This window comes from Perca fluviatilis, chromosome 8 (genome assembly GCF_010015445.1).
Source record: "Perca fluviatilis chromosome 8, GENO_Pfluv_1.0, whole genome shotgun sequence".
NCBI lineage: Eukaryota > Metazoa > Chordata > Actinopteri > Perciformes > Percidae > Perca > Perca fluviatilis.
The window spans coordinates 31,660,994-31,684,329 of record NC_053119.1 but is presented as its reverse complement, the minus strand read 5'-3'; the positions used below and the strand labels follow the sequence as shown (position 1 = coordinate 31,684,329).

General features: G+C 40.8%; 1 protein-coding gene across 1 annotated transcript in view; it reads right to left on the bottom strand.

Moving 5' to 3' along the window:
- Positions 1–2,170: 2,170 nt before the first annotated feature.
- LOC120564288 (UPF0606 protein KIAA1549L-like) overlaps positions 2,171–23,336 on the bottom strand; it is a 141,179-nt gene continuing 120,013 nt past the window's right edge. Inside the window, exons 13-16 of the mRNA XM_039809145.1 lie at positions 9,631–9,776; positions 9,390–9,544; positions 9,212–9,284; positions 2,171–5,451 (exon numbers count right to left, since the gene is read on the bottom strand). Of these exons, the coding sequence (XP_039665079.1) occupies positions 9,255–9,284; positions 9,390–9,544; positions 9,631–9,776 (331 nt within the window). The 3' untranslated portion in view covers positions 2,171–5,451; positions 9,212–9,254. The remainder of the gene's footprint in view (positions 5,452–9,211; positions 9,285–9,389; positions 9,545–9,630; positions 9,777–23,336) is intronic.

Genomic DNA, 23,336 nt, shown 5'->3' with positions numbered 1-23,336 from the left:
ATAACAATTTTAACCTGTCAATGGCAAAAACAACTACTTCTAGTCAATTGACGGTGCACATTTGCATGTTAGAGCATTCTCGTTCAATTATGGACCAATTTAAAAGAATTTTTTTCACATTCGTCACTTCGACACAAATGCATGGGAAAATAGAGTCCAGTTTGAAAAATACCAAAATTACCATTTAAATGCTAATAACTAGCTGGTGGACATAGTGAATCATTTAGCAGCTAAAAAACTATGGTTACAGATACAAACCATGTTTTGAACTACACTTTTTTGAACAATATAATATTCGAACAGCCAGATATGTTTCCTCAAGAGTTGGTGCAGACCAAAGCAGTAAAAAGTAGAGTAAATATCAGAGACAACTTTATATGGTAATGTTATGTTAATGTTGTGTTTCAGCTTGTTGCTCAGGCCAGAAGTGGCAAAAAAGCTGTTTAAATCTGCACTAATTGATAGTTTTATTTTTACAATACATCAAATGACTGTATAATGTGTAATATGAAATGAGTCGCTTGCTGTGAAAAACCCATAGGGAATATCACCATTTTGTGGCTAAATAGCGAAATATTTCCCTCATGATTTGGTGGCCTTTGGTCTTACATAAAACTTACATTATCAGGAGGCTGAAACAGCTTCAAATGAATAAGAACATTGCTTCATGTCTGCTAGATGTATAAATAGGAAAATGTTTGAAGACACAGACACACAGACATCTTTAACACCTCACTGGAGACATGCCACGTACCAGCCTGCTTCAAGTCCTCCACTATCATCACTGTCCCCAAGAAAACAAGGATAACAGGACCCGTCGCCCTGAACTCTGTAGTTATGAAGTCTTCTGAGCGCCTTGTTCTGGCTCACCTCAAAACCCTCACCAACCCACTCCTGGACCCCTTGCAGCTCGCCTATAGAGCCAACAGGTCTGTAGACGACATATTCAACATGGCTCTTCACTTCATCCTCCGGCACCTGGACTCCTTAGGAACCTATGTCAGGATGCTGTTTGTGGACTTCAGCTCTGCCTACAAACACACTCCTCCTGGCTCTGCTCAGTCCTTCCAGAAAAATGCGGAGTTTTTTTTGTGATTGTTGCAGGCAAAAATCCTTGATTATGCAGCACGTTTTCTTAAAAAATGCAATGGAATATGCAGGATATTTATGCAATTTTATATTATGAAGTGAAAAAGTGAAATTACCCAACACCCTGCTTTTCAATGATGTTCACGTCGCGTAATTACGTCACTTCATAACTTTCCCATGGCAACAGGGGAAAATGGCTGCATTTTGCAAAGAGTTAATTTCTTTACAGAATAATCATTTGCAAAGCTGTTTTTAACTTTTTAATTTGAGAGGTTACACCTATGTTGGCTTGCTAGCAGTCTTCTTCCCTGCTTGGTTGGCGTGATGCCATGTTTTTAACCTACCTACAGTATGTAACGTAATGCAAGTTAAAAATGCACTTTATTAATTCTAATTTCCAAATTTCACACAAATGTGCAACCAGGTCCTGGAAAGCTGTTCTTTCCTTCGTTCTAAATACAATACCAAAAAATTGTAAAAATGTTTTCGGCTCAAAACTCTCTAAGAAAAAAATTCATTGACTAAGGTTGCACATACCATTAATTTAGGCTACAATCAGAGGCCTAATGAGCAGGGCTGACTGTACTGTGATTCGTAGCAGTGTCTGTAAACAAAATCACCACAGCCACATTTCTTCCTGTTGTCTTTTTGCTTGGGTTTGAAGAGTCAAGGTCACTGACTGGAGGCTGTTAGACCAGCTGAGCTGTTTTATTCATTATGCAACTCCCTCACCTTAAAACAGAATGTATTTCCATTATTTTGCATCTGGCTGCCAGCACACGCAACACAGAAATAAACAGATAAGTAATTTTGATCACTTGCTTTAAGAATTTTCCAAATGGGGAAAACACTGATTGAAGAAGCATGTCCGAAAGGAGTGCTGAAGATAAGGCCTGTACTGTATATGTCTGCTTCCCTCTAGTGGTCATAATATGGGGATCTACTGTATAATGTATACATGCACAGAAGTTAATTAGTTAATAATATGGACCATATATCAACAAGGCAATATATGTTGTATCACAAATGTATTGTAAAAAAAGAGTAAATGACACAACAATAAAAAGCATGAGAACCAAAAGAATTGTAAGTTGTCTTTATTTTTAAATTCACCAAAAAGTTTTCTTTTTAACTACATCCAACAGCATTTATTGTTGTCACTGTGACCTCATCAACACCCGAATAAAGATAGTGTGACATCATCAGCGCCGCCATGATATCTCAGCATCATGACATGGCTCAAACGGCAGAAAAAAACTACTGACTGTCAGTCCATCCTAGAGTCCGTCGTCAATAAAAGCATCTTGCCGCTACCCGTGTAAAGCACAAACATTGCACATTAACTTATAGCATAGCATCAAGTCTCCTTCTTAAAGTTACTGCTTAAAAACAAAAACCCACCCCTCTCTTTTACATGGAGTCAAATAAAATGATAAACAGGAGTGGAAGAGTTTTATTTTCAACCATATGCTGGTTTATACAGTATACAGAGTATGATTTAAATATGATTGCTGCAGATCTCCAGTGAAGATAATGATGATTTAAAACACCAATTGTGTGCGCTCATAATGCTCTAGTACTGTCATCTCTTACCTTTGCTCCCACTCCCCCCAGATGACCATAACTAATGTGCAGGCCTAGATTTAAAAAGGGGAAGACTGTCTGACCGATGAAAGAAAGATGACTTCTTATCTTTGCTACTTTCCAGATACAGGCTTTGTATTAAATGCATGTAGATATATTCTACATATTAATATTGCCTTTGGAATTCAATCTCAAAGTCATAAATCTAGAGGCAGGCTATAGCCAGGATTGTAGAAATACTGAGGTCAAGATTACAAAGTCCTCTAATGTATGCCAAGTCCCCTAAGAAACTTTTGACTAGCCTCCAAAGCAGTCTGAAATTTTTCTTTTTCCATATATCCTCTATTAATGTAACTGTCAAAATTGAATTTATTGATTTGTAAATTTTATCTCCCTACATAACTGTCTGTTTCAAAGCTATCACATGTTTTACTAGTTACTTACCTTTTGGCCTATAACAGTCACATTTCAGAATGTTCCCCAACATAATACTGTGAACATGTCCTGTCCAGAAAAGTGAATCGTAATTTAGTTGAAAAAAAAAACAATATTAAAAACCTTTGTACAGTTTCAGGCTAAGTTGAAAGAAATTCCAAATGGTTTGTAGATTTATAGAATCTAAATATTCCATGCTATACAACAGCATTTTTACAATGATTCTGCTTTTTTTTCGCCAAAGTTTGGGCTCTTTATAAAAGTGCTCATCTCATGTTTAACTATATATATACTAACCTATCTTTACATTTCTATCTTTACTATATATTTATTACTTACCTCATTACTTCCTATCTAATATTTTCTCATTTGGTATCATTTGCCACTTTTAACATAACACTGTATATCCTAGCTGTTAACATATGACTATATTGTACCATCTAAATGATGAGGAGCCTTACACACAGTGTGCTCACAGATTTCCAGTTACCATATAAAAAAAATAAGGTAAATATAATTTAGACTGTGACATTCTATGTATTGAAGAAATTGCAAAAAATGCATTATTTTAACTGGTATATGGCTTTGTTCAAACATAAATAATACTGTACATCCATCTGTTCCTTTAGTAATGTATTTATCTGTAATATTTTCTGTCCTCTTTTTTCTTAGTAATACTATGAAGTCCATCATAAACGAAGTGGAAATTTAAGAAAGAAAAATGAGGTCAGAAAAATGTCAAGTGAAGTATCCCTCCCACAGTACTTGCATAAATCTCTCTGTTAAATAATCTGCTATATACAGTAATACATTTAATCGTTACATATAAGGCTCATCTGAGCCCAGCAAGTCTCTTGAACAATACTACACCATAGTCCAGTGACCAAGTATTCATCAAGACAAATCAAGTCAAATGTCCTTGTACAGTAGAATACCTTTCAAGTAAAATAACTGTATTCCTATAAATAATTGTGTGTTCTCATAATTTCATCAGACCTGCATCAAACCAGAATTGAAAGAAGTTAAAATCAAAGTCATCATGTAGTAAATGTTTTTATCTTTTGTCAGAAGTCAAACAAATCCTGCAGCGGCTGCAAAGCTACAAAATGCAGAACTTAGAATAGTTGACCCAGGTCTGCCTAATGATTAGCAGACAAAAACTTCAGAATTAGATGATCAACATAACAAAGTGACTTATTCCTATTTTCATTACTGAATCTGATGAAGTAAGAGAGTAAACAAAGTAATTATTTTTAAAAGTACAGTAATGCCATTATTACCATTGACAACTAAGCCACCGATTTCTCTGTTTTGAAAAATGTAATATATATTTTTTTACTTAAAATACTGTGAGTGAAAGAGAAACACTCACTAAGTTTTTTTTGTACAGTAATCCATTGATAATAATCAATGCACAAAAGTAAAAGACAAAAGCACATAAATATTAAAAAACTGAAATTGAGACAGCTCAAGACAAGATTTTTTTCTCCCTTTTCTTTAGATTTGTTTTCTCACTTAAGTTTAAAATACACATATTAACCAGCTGTATAATGTTTACATACAGTAGGAATTTGGATTCATCAAAAAAGCACAGTTTTAAGTCAGTCCAGGTTTCCTGGTTTTATGGTGGAAATTAGGGACAAGTCCAGGATGGTCCAGTCCAGATGAGAGGAGTAGACTACTGGCCACGGCTGGGGCACTACGATACTGATAATGCAGCGTTCGTGTGCTGGGCAGATGCAGCTACTGTGCGATGATTGCTGGGGCAGAGAACTAGTTAAAATGTCGCCCTGCATGTCACACTGTAATGTACTCACCCTGTTCATCCATACTGCACGTGTTATTACACAGGGAAGCACAGTAAAGCTTCACGCAGCTCAGCTCAGTTCAGATCAGCAGTGTGAGGGGCCTCTTGCTGTACAATGGTGGTTACCACAGAGGAGGCAGTGTACAAATATATAGTGACTAGAGGCCCAGAGGGGCCTGTTAGGGCCAGTGAGGCCAGGGGCTCAGAGAGAATACAAGATAGAGAATTATGGCTGAACATTTACATTGGTAAGGAGATTGAAGCAGAGCTTTGACCAGGTCAAGGGGCTTATGGGACAAAGGAGTTTTGGTGGATGAGAAACGCTATAAGCTGCAGATGAAGCGGGCTGAAAGAGGATAGAAGGAGGCAAGCCCAGCAGAGAGAGGAGGAGGTGGGGGTAAGGTGGTAGCGGAGGCGTGTCCACCTGTGATGAATAAATCAGACAGGACAAAGACCGGGCCGAAGTGAAGGTGGGGTGATATAGCTCCAGGGAGTTTTCAGTGAGAGGGAGGTCTTCTGCCCATCCAAAGAGACACCTGGAGAAAAACACATACAGTATAACTGACCTGCTCTTCCATTACAGATTTAGGTTAAATGTTCACTCATCAGCTACTATTTGTGTCCTTCAGTACAAATGCCTGGACACACAAGGATTCAAAATGGCGCAATTTGTTTAGAGTTCAACTGAACAATTGCACACAAATTTGTGCTGTTGATCAATAACAAGCTGTCTTGACAGTGCTGACCTTTGAGGGGAGAATCCAAATAGAGGAAGCTATTGGAGCTTATTAGTTGTGTTGCACACATAAAACATTTGTATTTGTCCTCCTCTGTAATATAAATGATCAACTAAAGAGCAATGATTTGCAGAACACATATTTTGAATAAACGTTTTGGACTTATTGTCCTGTTAGTGACCAATTATGATGTTGAAAACTGACCATTAGCAAGTTTGTTAGCTCTGGCAGCTTTATTTTTCCTCTTCAATAACTTTTGTATTGCACAAAATGGTGTGCAAAGGTGAACAAAATGCACAGCAGAGATATTGTGAATGTCACTTTATTGTGTGACTTAATGATGTTTCAAGTCTCAAATTTAGGTCTCCCTGCTGACTTGTTTTTATGTGATGTGGGATTTTTTGTGTTATTCCTCTATTTTTGTATTTTTATCTAATTGAAGGGGTGCCACTGCATGTTAAACACAGTTTAGTAAATTTACTACCACATAAGCTTTAATTATCTACTCTGGTTCAATTTAAAGTATTTTCTAAACTGACTTAAAAAAGCATCAGTATAGGTACAGCGTCGCCTTCCACTGAGCACTAGTGCAACGCCTGAAGGCTGGTCTGCAATCTAAACTCCAACAGAGATAATGTGTGCCAAAGGCTTTCTAGACCAGCAAAACAAAAGTTCAACAAACAAGGCAAAAACAAACATACATAACATAACAACATACGTTTGAACAAAATAAATGTTTACAGGCAGAGTTTAAGTAATATGTTGTACATGTATTGGTATTGTTAAAAGTGCCCTGTGTAGGTTTATTGTTCACAATCAGTGTTAATCATCAAAAAGCATTCAGTCCTTCCAGAAAAAAGAGTTTTTTCGTGATTGTTGCGGGCAAAAATCCTTGATTATGCGGCACGTTTTCTTAAAAAATGCGATGGAATATGCGGGATATTTATGCAATTTTATGCAACGAAATTGCGGGAACTTGCAAAAACTGGGGGAACTTGCAAAAAAAGTGATTCCCCCAACACCCTGCTTTTCGATGATGTTCACGTTGCGTAATTATGTCATATTTTACATATTTAACATATTTTAACATATTTTAACTTTCTGTTAAGATATATGTGACTTTTTTGCAATGAAAACGCGGGGATTATGAAATCATGCAAGTCCTGCATATTTTGCGTGGAAATCGGCAATTTATGCGGCGAAAGTGCGGCGTATTTGAAAAAATGCGGCCCCCGCATAAATATGCAGACTTTGGCTGATTATGCATTGAATTATGCGATCGCATAATCGCGTTTTTCTGGATGGACTGAGCATTATGTGTGTCCTTGAGGCCTAGCAAACATGTTGAGTGCATTTCTTTACAGAATAATCATTTACAAAGCTGTTTTTAGCTTTTTAATTTGAGAGGTTACACCTATGTTGGCTTGCTAGCAGTCTCCTTCCCTGCTTGGTTGGCGTAATGCCGTGTTTTTGCCCTACGTACAGTATGTAATGGAGTTAAAAATGCACTTTATTAATTCTAATTTCCAATTTGTGTTTAATTTAATTGTAATCATATTTTAATCATTATTTAATGATTTTTGGGGTATTTGTGAATTTTATCTCATTGAGTTTAATTTATTTATCATATTTCTATTGTTTCCGGCGGAGATGTTGTTGCTCACTGCGCCTCTATTGTACCTCCTAAGTCGCCGTAACTTCCGTCTTCTCCTCACCTCTTGTATTGCTGAGGTAGGTTGTGTGTAAAATGCTGCTGTGCTATTTTATTGTTTTCTTTGAAAATTGTGTTGTGACCCTTCACTATTTAGGGCCTCTAAGCTAATACGATATTAACTAAGCTGTTTAGTGCCATTTTTATGATTAAATATAAGTTTTAACGATGCTTTGTTTAACTCTTTCTTTTTGCGCCATTTTTGCGCTGTTTCTGTGCATTGTAAATAACGGAGGCTCAGTGGTCCAGTTTGAGTGTGTAAATTCTGTTATTTAATGTTTAGGAGCAGAGGTGCAGATACAAGGAAACAGTAGACCAGAAGCCAATTAATGTTATATTGTCTTCTGCAGGTATGTGTATTTCTTTGTTAGACGTTATACTCTTTTTGTTATCTGTGCAGTCCCCAAACCCACGTACTGTTTAACTTTGCCCACTGAAAGTGTTAAAAAGTATAAAATGTTGGTTCTCATGTTTGTCACATAGACTATTGTTATAATTCAAGTAAGGTTTTCCGAGTATATTCTAATTGCTCCTGTTGGCTAACAATGTGCATACTAAGAGTTGAGTGAGATGCTATACTGTGATGTGATTTTTGTGTACGTATGATAGAAAATGAGATCACCCTGACAATAACGTCTTGTATTGCTGAGGAGCAGAGGTGTAGATAGAAGGAAACAGTAGACCAGAAGCAAATTAATGTTATATTGTCTTCTGCAGAGAAAATACATCTTGGAAAACTGTCAGCTGAGGTTGTCTGTCTTCACACCCTAATCACATCTGTTACACCTACTCATACTGTTATGGCAAAAGAGGACATTTGGGTCACATGTTTGCAGATATATGTCAAATTGTTTATTTTGATTATAGTAGTGCATATATGCAACAATAGATATGCTTTTTTTTTTACAAAAGTAAAAATCTACACAATCTACACAGCCTGTTGTATCCAACCCAGGGACAAATTCTACAATAACTTTCCAGAAAGTCTGTGAGGGGAAACTAGAAACACCAGAAGACATTACAATGTAATGTGTTTTAAGTGAAGTGTCAGTTTCCTACTAAGCCGTTTACATGGCTAATGAAAATTAATATTCCACTAATATTCCCGTTAAATGCAGCCGTGCAAAATAGGATTATTTTTCACCGGTGGTGGATTTGCAAACACAGCCGCCCTCTTTCATTCCTTCAACCACCTACTTAATGAGGTTGCTATTGCGTTGTTTGCAATCCAATAACCAACTGATAACTAATTGATATCCAAGTCTTTCTTTAACTATTGTTAAATGTAGGTGTTTTTCTGCTTCCAATCACAAATGTGGGCTTTTCTTTTGGGTATGCATCTCTACCCTAGCCTTGCAAACTGTTAGCTAGTTTGTTTGTGTACAACAACCATAGCAACACACAGAGCTGTCCATAAGCCGTAAACAGGCAAGAGGCTGTAAGCTGTTTCAAACTGCGGTAAAAAACCCAATTGAGACACATAACTCAAATGCGCTGCAAACATCTTTGTGTATCACCAAAGAATGCTTCTAAAACCCAAATATTACCGACATATCCCACATTTTAATCGTAAAATGCTATATTTGGAAGGCCATATTCAGAATATCCAAATGGAACATGCTGTTTACATGACCTGTGTCAAATTCCGATATATTGTCATATTTGGAATAATAGTTTTCATCAAAATCTAGCATCTTAATATCTAAATACTATCACATTTCTCACCAAAAGTACCAAATATCTGCTGTCTTGAGGTATAAATATATTTTTAAATATAAAAAAACAAATCTCCACCCAGTATACAAGCATGACAACATAACATTGCAGTGCTGAGATGGTATGACCCACCAAGCTATCGGCTGTTTCCACTCAGTGTCACAGGCAGACGACTTTAGCAGATGGTTTCAAGATGACGTGAGTTCTGCGGGGGAAGAGAAGAAATACTTCACATACTGAACAAAATACTGGTTCAGAAAGTGTTTGCAGCTTGTCATGTATGACTGTAAACTACATGTGTGTGTCTCACTGGTGTGTCGTTCCAATGGCGCGGCAGGTCTTCAGGCTCAGGTGGGTAGGACATCCAGGATGGGCTACGGTATGAGGACGGCGGTGACATGACAAAGTAGTCTGAGTAACCAGGGCGGTTGGCAGATATAGCGTAGACTGCTGTTATTGGGTTTCCTGTAAGATATGAAGATCGATTTAGCCAATGACTGAACTTCACTTATAGCTACTGTCTGTATTACAACACCACCACTATGTCATACCTGAGTAGGTGCTGATGGACTGGTCGACAGTGACAGCAGGGAAGGGGGTCCTGGACAGCGGCAGGTATGGGGCTCCGTTGTGCTGCTGGGCCTGCAGGTCTGAGGCCTCTGACACACGGGGCTTCAGACTAACATCAGGGGTGGAACTGTCAGTGGAGAGGAGGGATGGATGTTGACCTGATCTACAGTAATCACACAACTGCAGCCGTTAACGTAACAGTTGAACATGTGAACTGACATCTGAACTGTAAGAAGAAGAAGACATACTTTATTGATCCCAGAAATGGGAAATTAGATTTTTTTCAATTCAAGCCAAGTGCCTACGGACTGAGCTACTGCCAACCCCTAAAGTAAGTGATGGTAGCTGAAATGAAAGTGAGCTGAAATGACAGTTATTAAGTGCTGAAAGCTGTTGAACTGTCATTTGAAAAAAAAGGAGATGAACTATCATTTAAAGAGAAAGAAAAGCAGTTGGAATGTCAGCTAAAGTGCAAATGATGAAAGCAATTGAAATTTCAGTTAATTGTAAGGGGTCAGAGATGAATTTGAAGTTTGTAAGATGTTTACAGTTGAAGTTTCAGTTGGTATCAAAGCAGTGACTAGGTAAGTCAGCTGAAGAGTCAAAATTAGGTTGGTTGATGTGTTTAAATTCAAGACAATTTACACCCATCAAAGGCCATCCAAAAAACAGGCATAATAGTCATGTTTGTTTGTTTTTTAAATTACTTATTCCAATAGACACACAAGACTCAAGACAAGTATGGGCTGATTATACCCAAATATTTTTAGCCAAGGTCTCTAAAAGACTGCTGCATAGCATACTAATGACTATATATTACAACAGTAGTAATACTGTTGTAATGGCATGTTTTGTTCACAGCAAGTGAAAGATGAGGGAAATATGTAAATTGTTTTTTTATGATATGACTGTAGTTTAATTTTTATGAAATCGTTAATTATTTTAAGGATAAAAATATCCACTGCCCAATAACACTGCACTCAAAGCAAACATCTGGTCAAAGCAAAACACCCAAATGTTGGTGTCAAAATACTAAATAATTAGCTATGTATATTTTAATATATATATGCTGCCATTAAAACTAAAATTCCAGGGAAGGAGGTGGAATTAGTAGAAAAATAACGGTTGGTATTGTATATGCTAATTTCAGTGAATTTAGATTTGATTGTTCCCACTTATAGGCCAACAAAAACAATTAATTATTCAATATTTCCCCACCAGAACTGTTTTCCTAGTAACAAAGAGAAGGCCTTGCAACTTTGCAACTAGAACTTCCATTGACAGAATATTACAGAAAACATAACAAATACAATATAACAAATCCAAACAATTAAAACCTATTTTGGACTGTTTTTTTGGTGTCAGGTTGAAATTTTGGGTACTTAAACTCATGACCTCACCATCTGAAAAACCTTAGCAATGTCCTTGTTCCAGAGCCTTGTTATTGTTCTCCGTGTAGATCACAATTTTTCAGTGTGACAGGTATTGTCATTATCCTTTTCTACCTCTTCTACATTGCAGCATCCTCTTCTGAATTTTAGAAATACTAGCCACTGTACATGAGACCGGATGAGAGATGTCATTGCCAGGGCTCAGGACCATAATGCACTATGCACACTAATGCCTCAGTCACACTGCATACTAAAGAGGAATTAAAATGCCGCACTCTTCCACCCTGAGGGCACAGAGGAACTGATGTATGACAAGCTGACTTATTAACTACTCACACATTTCTGTTTCTGGTTTTCAAGCAAGAATAATGGTCACACACCCTAAATAATTGTAAAACCAACAGAGCTGTCTTTGTCATACAAAATACAAACATTTGAAGTCCTGTATTATATCTCAATTATACATTATATATCAACATTATAAAAAGGTGAACAACTGCAAAAAATTAAATACAAATAATAATTAATTTTACTGAATGTCAGTTTGTTCCTGGCAGTCTGCAGTACATTGCAGGTCAAACATGTTTACTCGTAAGTGTTACTTAATCAGTTTGTCCACTAGATGGCAAACATGTCTCTCCATGCAATCCACAACAGCTGAACAGTCAATCACTCTCTGCAGTGCTGAAGTGCCCAGCAACACGGTGCACACAGCAACAGCATTTAAATTAAGAAGCTGCTCGGTTCAAATGATACAGACTAACATATGGGCCTGAAAGAGAAAGAGTGAGAGACACAGATAGTGTGGATGGAGGGCAGTTGGTTCAAATGATGCTGATTAAAATTCTTTAGCCCATTTTAAAACTCTGTATTCTCCGGTGTGCTATCTTAACTGCAGGAATTGCTTAGAGTGAAAGGTAGATACTAGCTTATAGTAGTGGGCAGATCGATCTAAATATCGATAATATCGATACCAACGTTGGTATTGATATTGATCAATACCAGTGTATGAGATCGATAGTTTAGTTTCAGTTTCTGCGGTTTCATCAAAAAGGCGACCTGGCTGTCTGTGTTTGTGTAAGTACCGATGCTTTCAAATGCTGCTCCTGTCACAGCGCGGAGCAGGCACACATTGTTCCTCCTCTCCCCTCTTGTGATTTGATGTTGTACCGTCACGTGACTCAGTGCCAGGCAAACAAGCAAGCAAGCAGCCAGGCCTGGCAGTGGCCAGCAGCACACACACACAAGCAGGACAGAGATGGCAGAAGAATGGCAGGGACCACAATGGAAATAAGTCTTTGGGCTTTATTGTGTCTTTGGGCTTTATTGTGTTATCACTGACTATTTATGTATTTATAATGTATGACACAGAGTGCTGTTTCATATTTTTTTTTATATTTAAGTGGTCAAATAAAATCAATCAATCAATCAATCAATCAATCAATCAATCAATCAATCAGGAAGAGTAGCGCCGTGTGGCTATATTTTCAGTCCAAAAATGAAGCTGTATGATTTGTAAAAAGGTTGTAAGATACAATGGTAACACAACAGATGTATTCAAGCATATGAAAATTCTTTCCTGGGTTTTAATTAATTAATAATCCAAAGGTAAAATCACAAAAACACTTAAGGTCATAACAATTCATTCAGATTTAGCAATTTTATGATGCATCCATCTTAATTATTAAAAAGTATTGATATTGTATCTGTATCACCGATACTGGCCCTGTATTTACTTGGTATCGGATCAATACCAAATACTGCAGTATCGCACACCACTACTAGCTTAATAAACACATGATTTTCTTTCAAGCACTTGTAGAGAGAACAAAATCTAACGTCAGACCAGTTGTTGTTGGGACAGCCCCAGTGCCAGAAAGAGAGAGCCCTTGTATTTGCAGCCCAGTAATAATGCTTACATATCGGAAGGCCGAGGCCACCACTTTTGACATTCTTCTGTAGGTGGGCCTTAGCAATGCGAGCGGGTTTATCTGCCCAGACAAATAAGAGGGTAACCTAGTTCAGTTGTTAAGAAAAGGATATTGTTAAATTACCAGGATGGTTTTAAAAAAGGTACAAGAACCTTGGAAGTGCAACCATTTTGATAGCATTGATTCGGTCAATCATTGAAAGGGGAAGCAACTTCCAGTTCCTAATGTTATCTTTTAATTTGTCTACCACGTCCAGAAAAGTTTGTTTAAATAAAAGCTTAGGGTTTTTTCGTTTGTGCAATAAGGTATCAGAATGAAAGTTTTATCCTTCTTTATTAACGTCCACAGTCTGTATGGAGTTCCCGCTCTACAAAAACATTCTACTCCCGAAGTCCATCCCGCAAGACCCACTCATAGTACGGTAACACTTTAGGGTCAAAACAGTTAAACAGTACCACTATCTACGTCTCCCTTCTTTAGCTGTGGCTCCTGAACATGAGAAACATAGAATCACATACTTCTGCACTAACAGCAGTTTTATAATAGAAATGCAAATATGAAAAAAAAAACAAAGAAAGAAAACACTTTCCCTCGTCCTTCTCTTCGTGGATTCAACTCCTGGGTGTCTCATGTGTAGCACCTTCAGATATTCAGAGTGCAGGGCAGTGGGCATGACTGCCCTGTTTCCTTTCATGATGACCTTGTCTTCGATGGTGAGTTCATCACGGAAACTGAAGAATGCTCTCAACTCTGTAGGTACACTGCACGAATGTTTTGGCCAGCCCTGTTGGGTGAAATAGGTGAGTTTCTGCAGCACTGTGTCTGTAGCAGTGTATTGACGGAGCTCGACAAGGCGCCGTGGAGATATTAGTTGAACTGTCATCACCAAAAAATCGGGCCATTCTGACCTCTGGGGGCTGACGTTGCATCTTGGTGCACAGGAAATTGTGTTGGCTAAGTAGAGGTGCTTTCCTTTTTTGTAGGTGAGAGTCAGGTCAAATTTTTGCAACTGTAGCATCATGCATTGCAGGCGCGCTGGGATGGTGTGAAATGGTTTGTTGCAAATGGTGACCAAGGGCTGGTGGTCGGTCTCAATTGTGACCGGCTTGCCATAGATGTAGTCATGGAACTTGTAGCAGGCGAAGACCACTGCTAGAAGTTCCTTTTCTATTTCTGTGTATCTCGTCTCCGTCTGGGTCAGTGTGCAAGACGCGTATTCCACCGGATTCCCCTCTTGGTGGCAGGCAACTCCTAAACCATATTGTGAAGCATCGCAGGTTGAGTGTCACTGGTTGCCTTACATCATAGTAATGGAGTACAGGTGGGCTGTGATGCAGGTCTTGAACTTGTCAAAAGCATTCTGTTGGTGCTCCGCCCAATTCCACACCACTTCACACCTGAGTTCACTTAGGTTTGGAAAGAATTTGCCCAAGTAGTTTACCATCCCTAAAAAGCGCTGAAGAGCTAGGGTCCGCTTTTATTCCTTTATCTGTGAATGTGTGCCCAACATAGCTCACCTCGTTGAGTCCAAACTTGCGTTTGCTTGGATTCAGTCTCAGTTTTACCTGTCTGGCATGATCCAGTACCGTTTTTAGGTTTCTTTCATGCTCATCAGGATCTTTGCCACCGATGATGATGTTGTCCACGATTATAGCACATGGATATCCTGCAAAGATTTGTTCCATGGCTTTTTGGAACACTTCTGAGGCTGTACTAATTCCGAACAGCATCTTTAGGAACTTAAATCGGCCATACAGAGTTGTGAATGTTGTGCGGAGAGATGAGGCATCATCCAGCCTGACTTGCCAGAAGGCGCTTTTGGCATCAAGGACGGAAAAGATAGTGGCACCTGACATCTGAGCGGCAACCTCCTCCACCGTGCGCATGGGATGGTCGGGGCCCATGAGGGCCTTGTTATGGTTTCTGGGGTCTATGCAGATGCGCATATTGTATGTGTGTAAGGACATAACGTTACATTTCGCTCCTGTGTCCACTTACAGACTTAGTTGTTTGTCATTAACAGTCACAAAGCAATCAGAATCAGAATCAGAAAGGGTTTTATTGCCAAGTACGTTTTTTGACACATACAAGGAATTTGTTTTGGTGTTGTTGGTGCACATCACACATTCTCTAAATGTAATATTAAACAATATAAGTATAGGTATAAACAATATAAGTATATGTACACAGTATGTATTAAATTAAAAATAAAGATAGAAATAAAATAAAATAAATAAATAAAGAGCAAAGAGCATTACAGCAGAGAGAACAGTGGCATGAAGAGCCAGGTGGAGAGTCAGGGTGGTTTCCGGGCCTTGTTAATAAGGCGTGGCGGAGGGAAAAGCTGTTAATTGTGGCGTGGGGGTTTTGGTCCTGATGGACCTCAGCCTCCTGCCAGAGGGGAGTGGCTCAAAGAGTTTGTGTCCGGGTGGGAGGGGTCAGCCACAATCTTTCCCCACGCTTTCTGGTGGCGTAAAGGTCCTGGAGCGGAAAGTTCGGGCGCGAAATTGCACCTCACCTCAGCTGACCGAATGACACGCTGCAGTCTGCCCTTGTCCTTGGCAGTGGCAGCAGCGTACCAGATGGTGATGGAGGATGTGAGGATGGACTCAATGATGGCTGTGTAGAAGTGCACCATCATTGTCTTTGGCAGGTTGAATTTCTTCAGCTGCCGCAGGAAGTACATCCTCTGTTGTGCTTTCTTGACGAGGGAGCTGATGTTCAGCTCCCACTTAAGGTCATGGGAGATTGTAGTTCCCAGGAAGCGGAAAGACTCCACAGTGTCAATTGTGGAGCCACAGAGGGTGATGGGAGCTGGTGGGGCTGGGTTCTTCCTGAAGTCCACAACCATCTCCACTGTCTTTAGAGCGTTGAGATCTAAATTGTTTTGGTTGCACCACTTCACCAGGTGGTCAGCCTCCGACCTGTAAGCGGACTCGTCTCCATCAGAGATGAGTCCGATGAGGGAGGTGTCGTCCGCGAACTTCAGAAGCTTGACGGACTGATGACTGGAGGTGCAGTTGTTGGTGTACAGGGAGAAGAGCAGAGGCGAAAGAACACAGCCCTGAGGGGATCCGGTGCTGATGGTCTGTGAGTTGGAGACGTGTTTCCCCAGCTTGACATGCTGCTTCCTGTCAGACAGAAAGTCAGTGATCTACCTGCAGGTGGAGTCAGGCACACCAAGCTGGGAGAGCTTCTCCTGGAGCAGAGCCGGGATGATGGTGTTGAAGGCAGAGCTGAAGTCCAAAAACAGGATCCTGGCGTAGTTTCCTGCGGAGTCCAGGTGCCGGAGGATGTAGTGGAGGGCCAGGTTGACTGCATCATCTACAGACCTATTGGCTCTGTAGGGAAACTGCAGGGGGTCCAGGAGGGTGTCGGTGATGGCTTTGAGGTGTGAAAGCACAAGGCGCTCAAAGGACTTCATAACCACAGAGGTCAGGGCGACGGGTCTGAAGTCATTAAGTCCTGTGGTCCTTGGCTTCTTGGGGACAGGGATGATGGTTGAGGTCTTGAAGCAGGCTGGCACGTGACATGTCTCCAGTGAGGTGTTGAAAATGTCTGTGAACACTGGAGACAGCTGGTCAGCGCAGTGCTTCAAGCTTGATGGGGAGACAGCATCTGGTCCAGCAGCTTTCCTGGGATTCTGTCTCCTAAAGAGTCTGTTGACGTCCCTCTCGTGGATGGAGAGAGTCGTCACTGAGGTGGGTAGGGGGGTGGAGGTGGAGACCTTTAAGGAGGGCATTGGTGGGGGGGCCCAGGGCCCTGCTGAGGTGGGGGAGGTGGAGGTGATGCACAGTGGCTGTAGCTGTAGGGAGGTGTCGTGGGGGATGGTGCCAGGACTGTCCTTTTGTCTTTCAAATCGACAGTAGAACTCGTTCAGGTCGTTGGCTAGGTGTCGGTCATCGAAGGAGTGGGGGGTTTTAGGCTTGTAGTTGGTGATCTGCCTAAGTCCTTTCCAGACAGTTGCAGAGTCATTAGCTGAGAACTGGTTTTGGAGTTTCTCAGAGTACCGTCGTTTAGCCTCCTTCACCGCCTTGCTAAACTTGTACTTTGACTCTTTAAATCTGTCTTTGTCCCCGCTCCTGAACGAGTCTTCCTTAGCCAGCCTTAACCTTCTGAGTTTGGCTGTGAACCAGGGTTTGTCATTGTTGTAACTCACCCTGGTGCTTGATGGAACACAGCAGTCCTCACAGAAGCTGATGTATGACGTCACAGCCTCTGTGTACTCATCCAGACTGTTGGTAGCAGTCCTGAACACATCCCAGTCAGTAGAATCCAAACACGACTGGAGATCCTCCACAGCCTCACTGGTCCACTTCCTTGATGTCCTCACAACAGGTTTGCAGAGCTTTAGTTTCTGCCTGTAGGTGGGGATCAGGTGGACCATGACGTGGTCAGAGTGTCCCAGTGCAGCACGGGGGACGGCGTGATAAGCATCCCTGACTGTGGTGTAACAGTGATCCAGAATGTTCTCCTCTCTGGTCGGGCATTTAATATGCTGTCTATATTTAGGGAGTTCGTGAGTGAGGTTCCCTTTATTAAAGTCACCAAGGACAATAACTAGGGACTCCGGGTTGGTCCGCTCCACGCACAGAATCTGGTCGGCAAGCATGCGCTGCGCGTCCTGCACGTTGGCCTGCGGTGAGATGTAAACACCGACCAGAATGAATGACGCGAACTCACAGGGTGAATAAAAAGGCTTATGATGAAATATTCCAGGTTAGGAGAACAATGCTGCTGGATCACTGTCACGTCGTTGCACCAACCGCTATTGATGTAGAAACCGATTCCTCCACCTTTAGTTTTGCCGGAGAGGTCCGTGTCTCTGTCCGCTCTGTAGAGTTGGAAGCCTGCCAGCTGCAGCGCAGAGTCCGGTATTAATCCACAGAGCCACGTCTCCGTGTCCTTCCTTGTCAGTTTTCCCTTCATCATCATGCAAAGACAAGCCTTCAATGGTGAATGGGTCTTCACTGTCACTGCCAGAGTCTGTTTCGGCATATAGCTGTTTGGTCTACTTGACTTGGCAGACCTGCACTGGCCTTTGAAGTGGTTCTGCTTCCCGCAGTTGTGGCAATGTTGGCCAAAAGCTGGACAAATGGTCACGTTCTGCTGATTGGGTTCCCCCACAATTTCGACAGCTGGAGATGGATGAGGAATTTTCCTTCATAGTGCGCTTCATTTTGCTGTAGACTTTTTTATGTTTTATTTGTATAGCATCCACACTGGTGGTTGTCACAGTTTTTGTCGTGGAGATGGTTTTGCTATGTTTTTCTGTGAGTTCACTAATTTGGCAAATGCATACTGCTTTGGACAGTTTTAGGTCAGCCTCTTTTAGCAGTGTGCATCTGACACTCTCGCTACTTATTCCACAGACCAGTCTGTCTCTTATCAGTTCGTTTTCCAATGCACCGAAATTGCAGTTTTTAGCCTGATATCTCAATGTACTCACATATGCCTCGATCGTTTCGCCAGTTTTTCATGTCTGGTGTTGAAGCTGTGCCTCTCCATTATCACGTTTGTTTCAGGGTTGCATATTTCTTTAAACTTCCTTTTAAGACACTCAGGGTCCTCTCTGGATTCCGCTGGAGTAACGATGTTGTCATCTGTTCCTAGTACCGCGGGCGCATAGGTGAATGACTGCTCCCTCTCTATAGCCTCTGGTCCTGCAAGGTTAAGGAGTATATAAGTTCTGGTGAGGGCAGGTTTATCACTGTATGCGGCGGCAATGAAAATATCATATTCTCGTTCAAACTCTCGTCGAAAAAGAGAGGGTCCGGACATCTGAATCCATCTGCCATTTTGGTGTTGTTGCTTACCGTGGTCGAAACTTAAAACGTTGACGTAGGCTACTTCCTAATACCCTATTGTCCCACTAGAGCACTGCGCTCCCAGAATGCAGAGTTACTGGTGGTACCTAGAGTCTCTAAAAGTAGAATGGGAGCCAGAGCCTTCAGTTATCAGGCTCCTCTCCTATGGAACCAGCTCCCGATCTGGGTTCGGGGGGCAGAAACTGTCACCTCATTCAAGAATGAACTTAAAACTCTCCTATTTGATAAAGCTTATAGTTAGGGAGTGAGGAGTTGCAGTGTTCACCTAACTGGCCCAACTGCTTCTCTTCATAATTGTTAGATTAATAATACATAACAAAGTAGAGGGAGGCAGGCCAGCCAAGCCAGATCCGGCAGGGGGAGAGTTCTAAGCCCGAAAAAGCTACCTCTCCTTATGACCTGTCTCTCTTAGTTACCTGTTATAGTTACGCTGTTATAGTCCTAGACTGCCGGGGGACTTCCTTCCTTTGACACACTGAGCTGCTCTCTCCTCTCCCTTTCTATTACTGTTACTATTACTGTTACTATTACTATTACTATTTGTGTGCAGCCCATCCCAGAAATGCTTGTTACTAATCCTAGCTTCTGGGGAGTTTACTCCCCGGAGTCCTTATGCTTTTTTTTTCCCCCAGCGTATTTCCTTGGAGAACGTTGGCACCAAGACCCTGGTTGCAGCTGTCGCCGTGGTCCTGCTGCACTCCCTGCTGAGCTCAGCGATGCCCTGCAATGTCATGCTGCGTCCTGCTGAACCCTGCAGCTTCCCGCTACATCCAGTCACTGTTCCATTATTAATGTGACTACTATCGCCACTGTTCATCACACCCCCAACCGGCTCGTCAGACACCGCCTACCAAGAGCCTGGGTCTGTCCGAGGTTTCTTCCCAAGAGGGAGTTTTTCCTCGCCACTGTCGCACTGCTTGCTCTTGAGGGAATTACTGGAATTGTTGGAATTGTTGGGGCTTTGTAAATTATAGAGTGTGGTCTAGACCTACTCTATCTGTAAAGTGTCTCGAGATAACTTATGTTATGATTTGATACTATAAATAAAATTGAATTGAATTGAATTGAATTCCTACAGACGAAGTTGTCCGAGGAATGTCTCCAGGAACGATATCCCACTTCTGACACCATGTCGTTTGTGCAATAAGGTATCATAATGAAATTTTGATTCTTCTTTATTAATGTCCACAGTCTAACACAGAGTGTCTACATTTATGTAATGTTTTATTTGTATAGCATCCACACTAGTGGTTGACACAGTTTTTGGCATGGAGAGGGTTTTGCTATGTTTTTCTGTGCAGCAAAGGGCCGCAGGTCAGAGTCGAACCCACAGCCGTTGCGTCGAGGAGTAAACCTCTATACATGGGCCCCCGCTTTACCAGGTGAGCTAACCAGGAGCCCTAGTTTACAAAATTATTTAATGTAGTTCAGGAGGTTGGGCACTGACACTAGCGGGTCAGATAAACAAATTAATAAATCATCCACACAGATTCACAAGACTTTCAACCTTGGATACCCAAGTCACCCCTGATTCCTATTACAAGAGGTTCCAAAGCAATTTCAAACAGCAGGAGGAAAGGGGATCACCCTGTCTCACACTGCGCTGCAGATCAAAAGGTTGGGATTTGTCTGTTAGTCGGAATAGAAGATACTAGATTTGAATAAATTATTTTAACACATGCTATAAAGTTCACTCCAAACCCAAATCGATTTAACGTTTCTAGCATGTAAGACCATTCAATCTGATCCAATGCCTTCTGGACATCGAGAGATAAGATGGCAGCTTGAGTGTCCTTCTCATGGAACACATATGTATTCAAAAGCAGACAAATATTGCTAAATGATAATATACATCCACTCTGGACAGGATGTACAATTGTTGAGATATGCTTACCCAATTTTGTGGCTAGAAGATTACTTATCACCTTTTGGTCACAATTCTAAAGAGCGATTGGTCTGTCACTTGCAGGGTCTCACTGCATGAAAAGTGGGATTTTCGTCAGTAAGCGGCACTGTAGATTGTCGTGGAACTTTTTACGACTGTACACGGCAATTTACAGGCAACACCGAAAACTGCCGTGAATTGTCGGAAATTGACGTGGGCCTTGCTTGGCAGTTGTCCCTCCATGACCCCCCCTCCCCCTAATTCTATTGGAGGCTTTAACATGTAAATGAAAATGCTGTGAGCTATACAAATGCAAATCAGGGTAGCAGCAGGTGGAGTTTTACCCCAGGTGACATTTTTCTAAAAGGTATTAGATCAGGCTCAGTATAGCCTAATTGTAGACTCTTAAATTTGAGCTTGAACTGATTTATTTAATGAAAGTATGCTAGATTAATTACTGTGTATGCCATTAGCAATGACCAATGTTATGTAAAAAGATACACATACCAATTTATTTCAACAATTAGTTTTAATCAGGCTTCGCCACAAAGGTAAAATGTGCATTCCATGATTCATTCAGTCTCCTAGAGCTCAACCAGTGTGCATAGTGGCATGACTACAGTGACCTTTCTTTGGTCTTGCTCATCCAAGATTGTCTGGTGGAATGGAGACAGAGGCACCATTGTACAGTTTTCTAAGAGAAGTCTTTCTGCTGACCAAAACACTGTGCTTCACATAAAGCATATCAGCTGTGTCATTGCATGACAAAGTCCCAACCATTTGTCTTTTTAAAGTACTGGCAAATTCAGCACCATATTCACATGTCCATGGCATATGAAGCTGTTGGCTCTGCTGAAATGGCCTCATAATCTGGACTTGAATTGTCCTATTGTTATTAAACTCCCAGTATTTCATTAAAACTCACTGTAATTCACCTCCACACCAGTGTGTGCGCTGTTCGCGCCCTGCTGGTTAATCTGCCTCCTCTTTGTCTTTCTCTATCACTCTGCCCCTACCCCCGCCCCGCCTTCACTGCTTCGATTTGAAAAATAGCAGAGGGAGATGATTCCGAGAGTTAGATCAAAAGCTTCCAAAGTATGGGAGTATTTCAGGCCAACTGGTAAAAGAGTTTTCTGTACACTCTGTCAAACTTCACTTGGAATCACACAGGAGTTGTTCAAGATGTACGGAGCGTTTTTTTTTCTCCTCCATGTCACCTCCGGGGCTCTGTAAAGATGCGCCCACAGAAAAGGAAAAGACAATGTAAGTATATGATTATTAATGAAACTGCGAGCTAGTCTGTACTGTTTATTAACTCTTGAGAAGTACAATGACTGTCTTTGGATGTTAAACAGGTGGCTACTTGGACTTTGGCAGTAATGTTTTAAACCACACCATGCATGCGAGCAGCACAGCTGTGTGCCTGCCTTCTTTCAGCACAATTCATTAGCAGAGCTAAGCGGGTGAGTTGCTTTATAAAAGTGTATTTTTTTGGTCTTGTAATTTACAGAAAGCAGTACGCCGTCTTCACAACTCAGAGACAAATTGTAGCAGGCGCTACAAACTGGAGCAAGGGTAATATTTAAAGAATATGCTTTCATTGAATGAATTTCATTCATTCTGCTGTATAAAGACATAGATACGTTAATACATTGTTTCTCAAATGGGGGTACGTGTACCCCTAGGGGTACTTTGGAGGACTGCAGGGGGTACTTGGGCTGTAGTTACTTCTACTGTCATTTTCTTTGCTTTTTTTCAAAGTTTTTTTTCCCTGTTTTTGAAGGTTTTGTGTCATTTGTTTTGACCTATTCTTCCTTTCTTCCTTTTTTCTACCGTCTTTTTTTCAGTTTGTCGCCTATTTTAATTTTTTGTAACTTTTATCTTTTATAGTGTTGCCTTCCGTCATACTGTTTTTTTTTAAGTTTGTATTACTATTTTCGACCTATTCTTGCCTTACTTCCTTCTTTCTACCGTCTTTTCCCAAGGTTTTGTTTAAAAAAAAAAAAATCAGCATTTAAATGTTGAAGTTGTTTAGTAAATCTATCGCTGACATTGCTGTATTGTTCCTCTTTATATAGAGACTTCATTTTTTTTTCTACCAAAAACTATTCGCGCTGGTTAGGGGGTACATGGCTTAAAAAAACTGTTCAAAGGGGGTACATTATTGAAATAAGCTTGAGAACCACTGCGTTAATAGATACCGATCTTAACCGTACTTTCTTTTTACAGACTAACCTCTCCTCATAACGAAACATTCGCGAAATTGCCTTCGCTAAAGCCACCATGTAAATAAACAGTAATTTTAGCATCGTAAAATACAAGTTGACAGAAACAAAATCAACCTATGAAAAGCCGTTTTGGGTCATCTTTCCACTTTTTACAGCCATCACAACTCTAGTTTTGATTTAGTCATAGTTTACCGATTCACATGTTGGATTTATTCAAGCTAAAAGTATTGTTTTTTTAAATGGAGTCTGGTGGGTTTAGCGCTAGCTGGTTAAACAGAAAGGTCTTAAAGAGGTTTTAAAATTAGCGATGCACATTTGTACGTATGTGTGGTTACATTGCAGCCCGGTCTGTGGTTGTCGGTTAGCGCAGCGGTCCCCAACCCCCGGGCCACGGACCGGTACTGGTCCGTGGGTCATTTGGTAC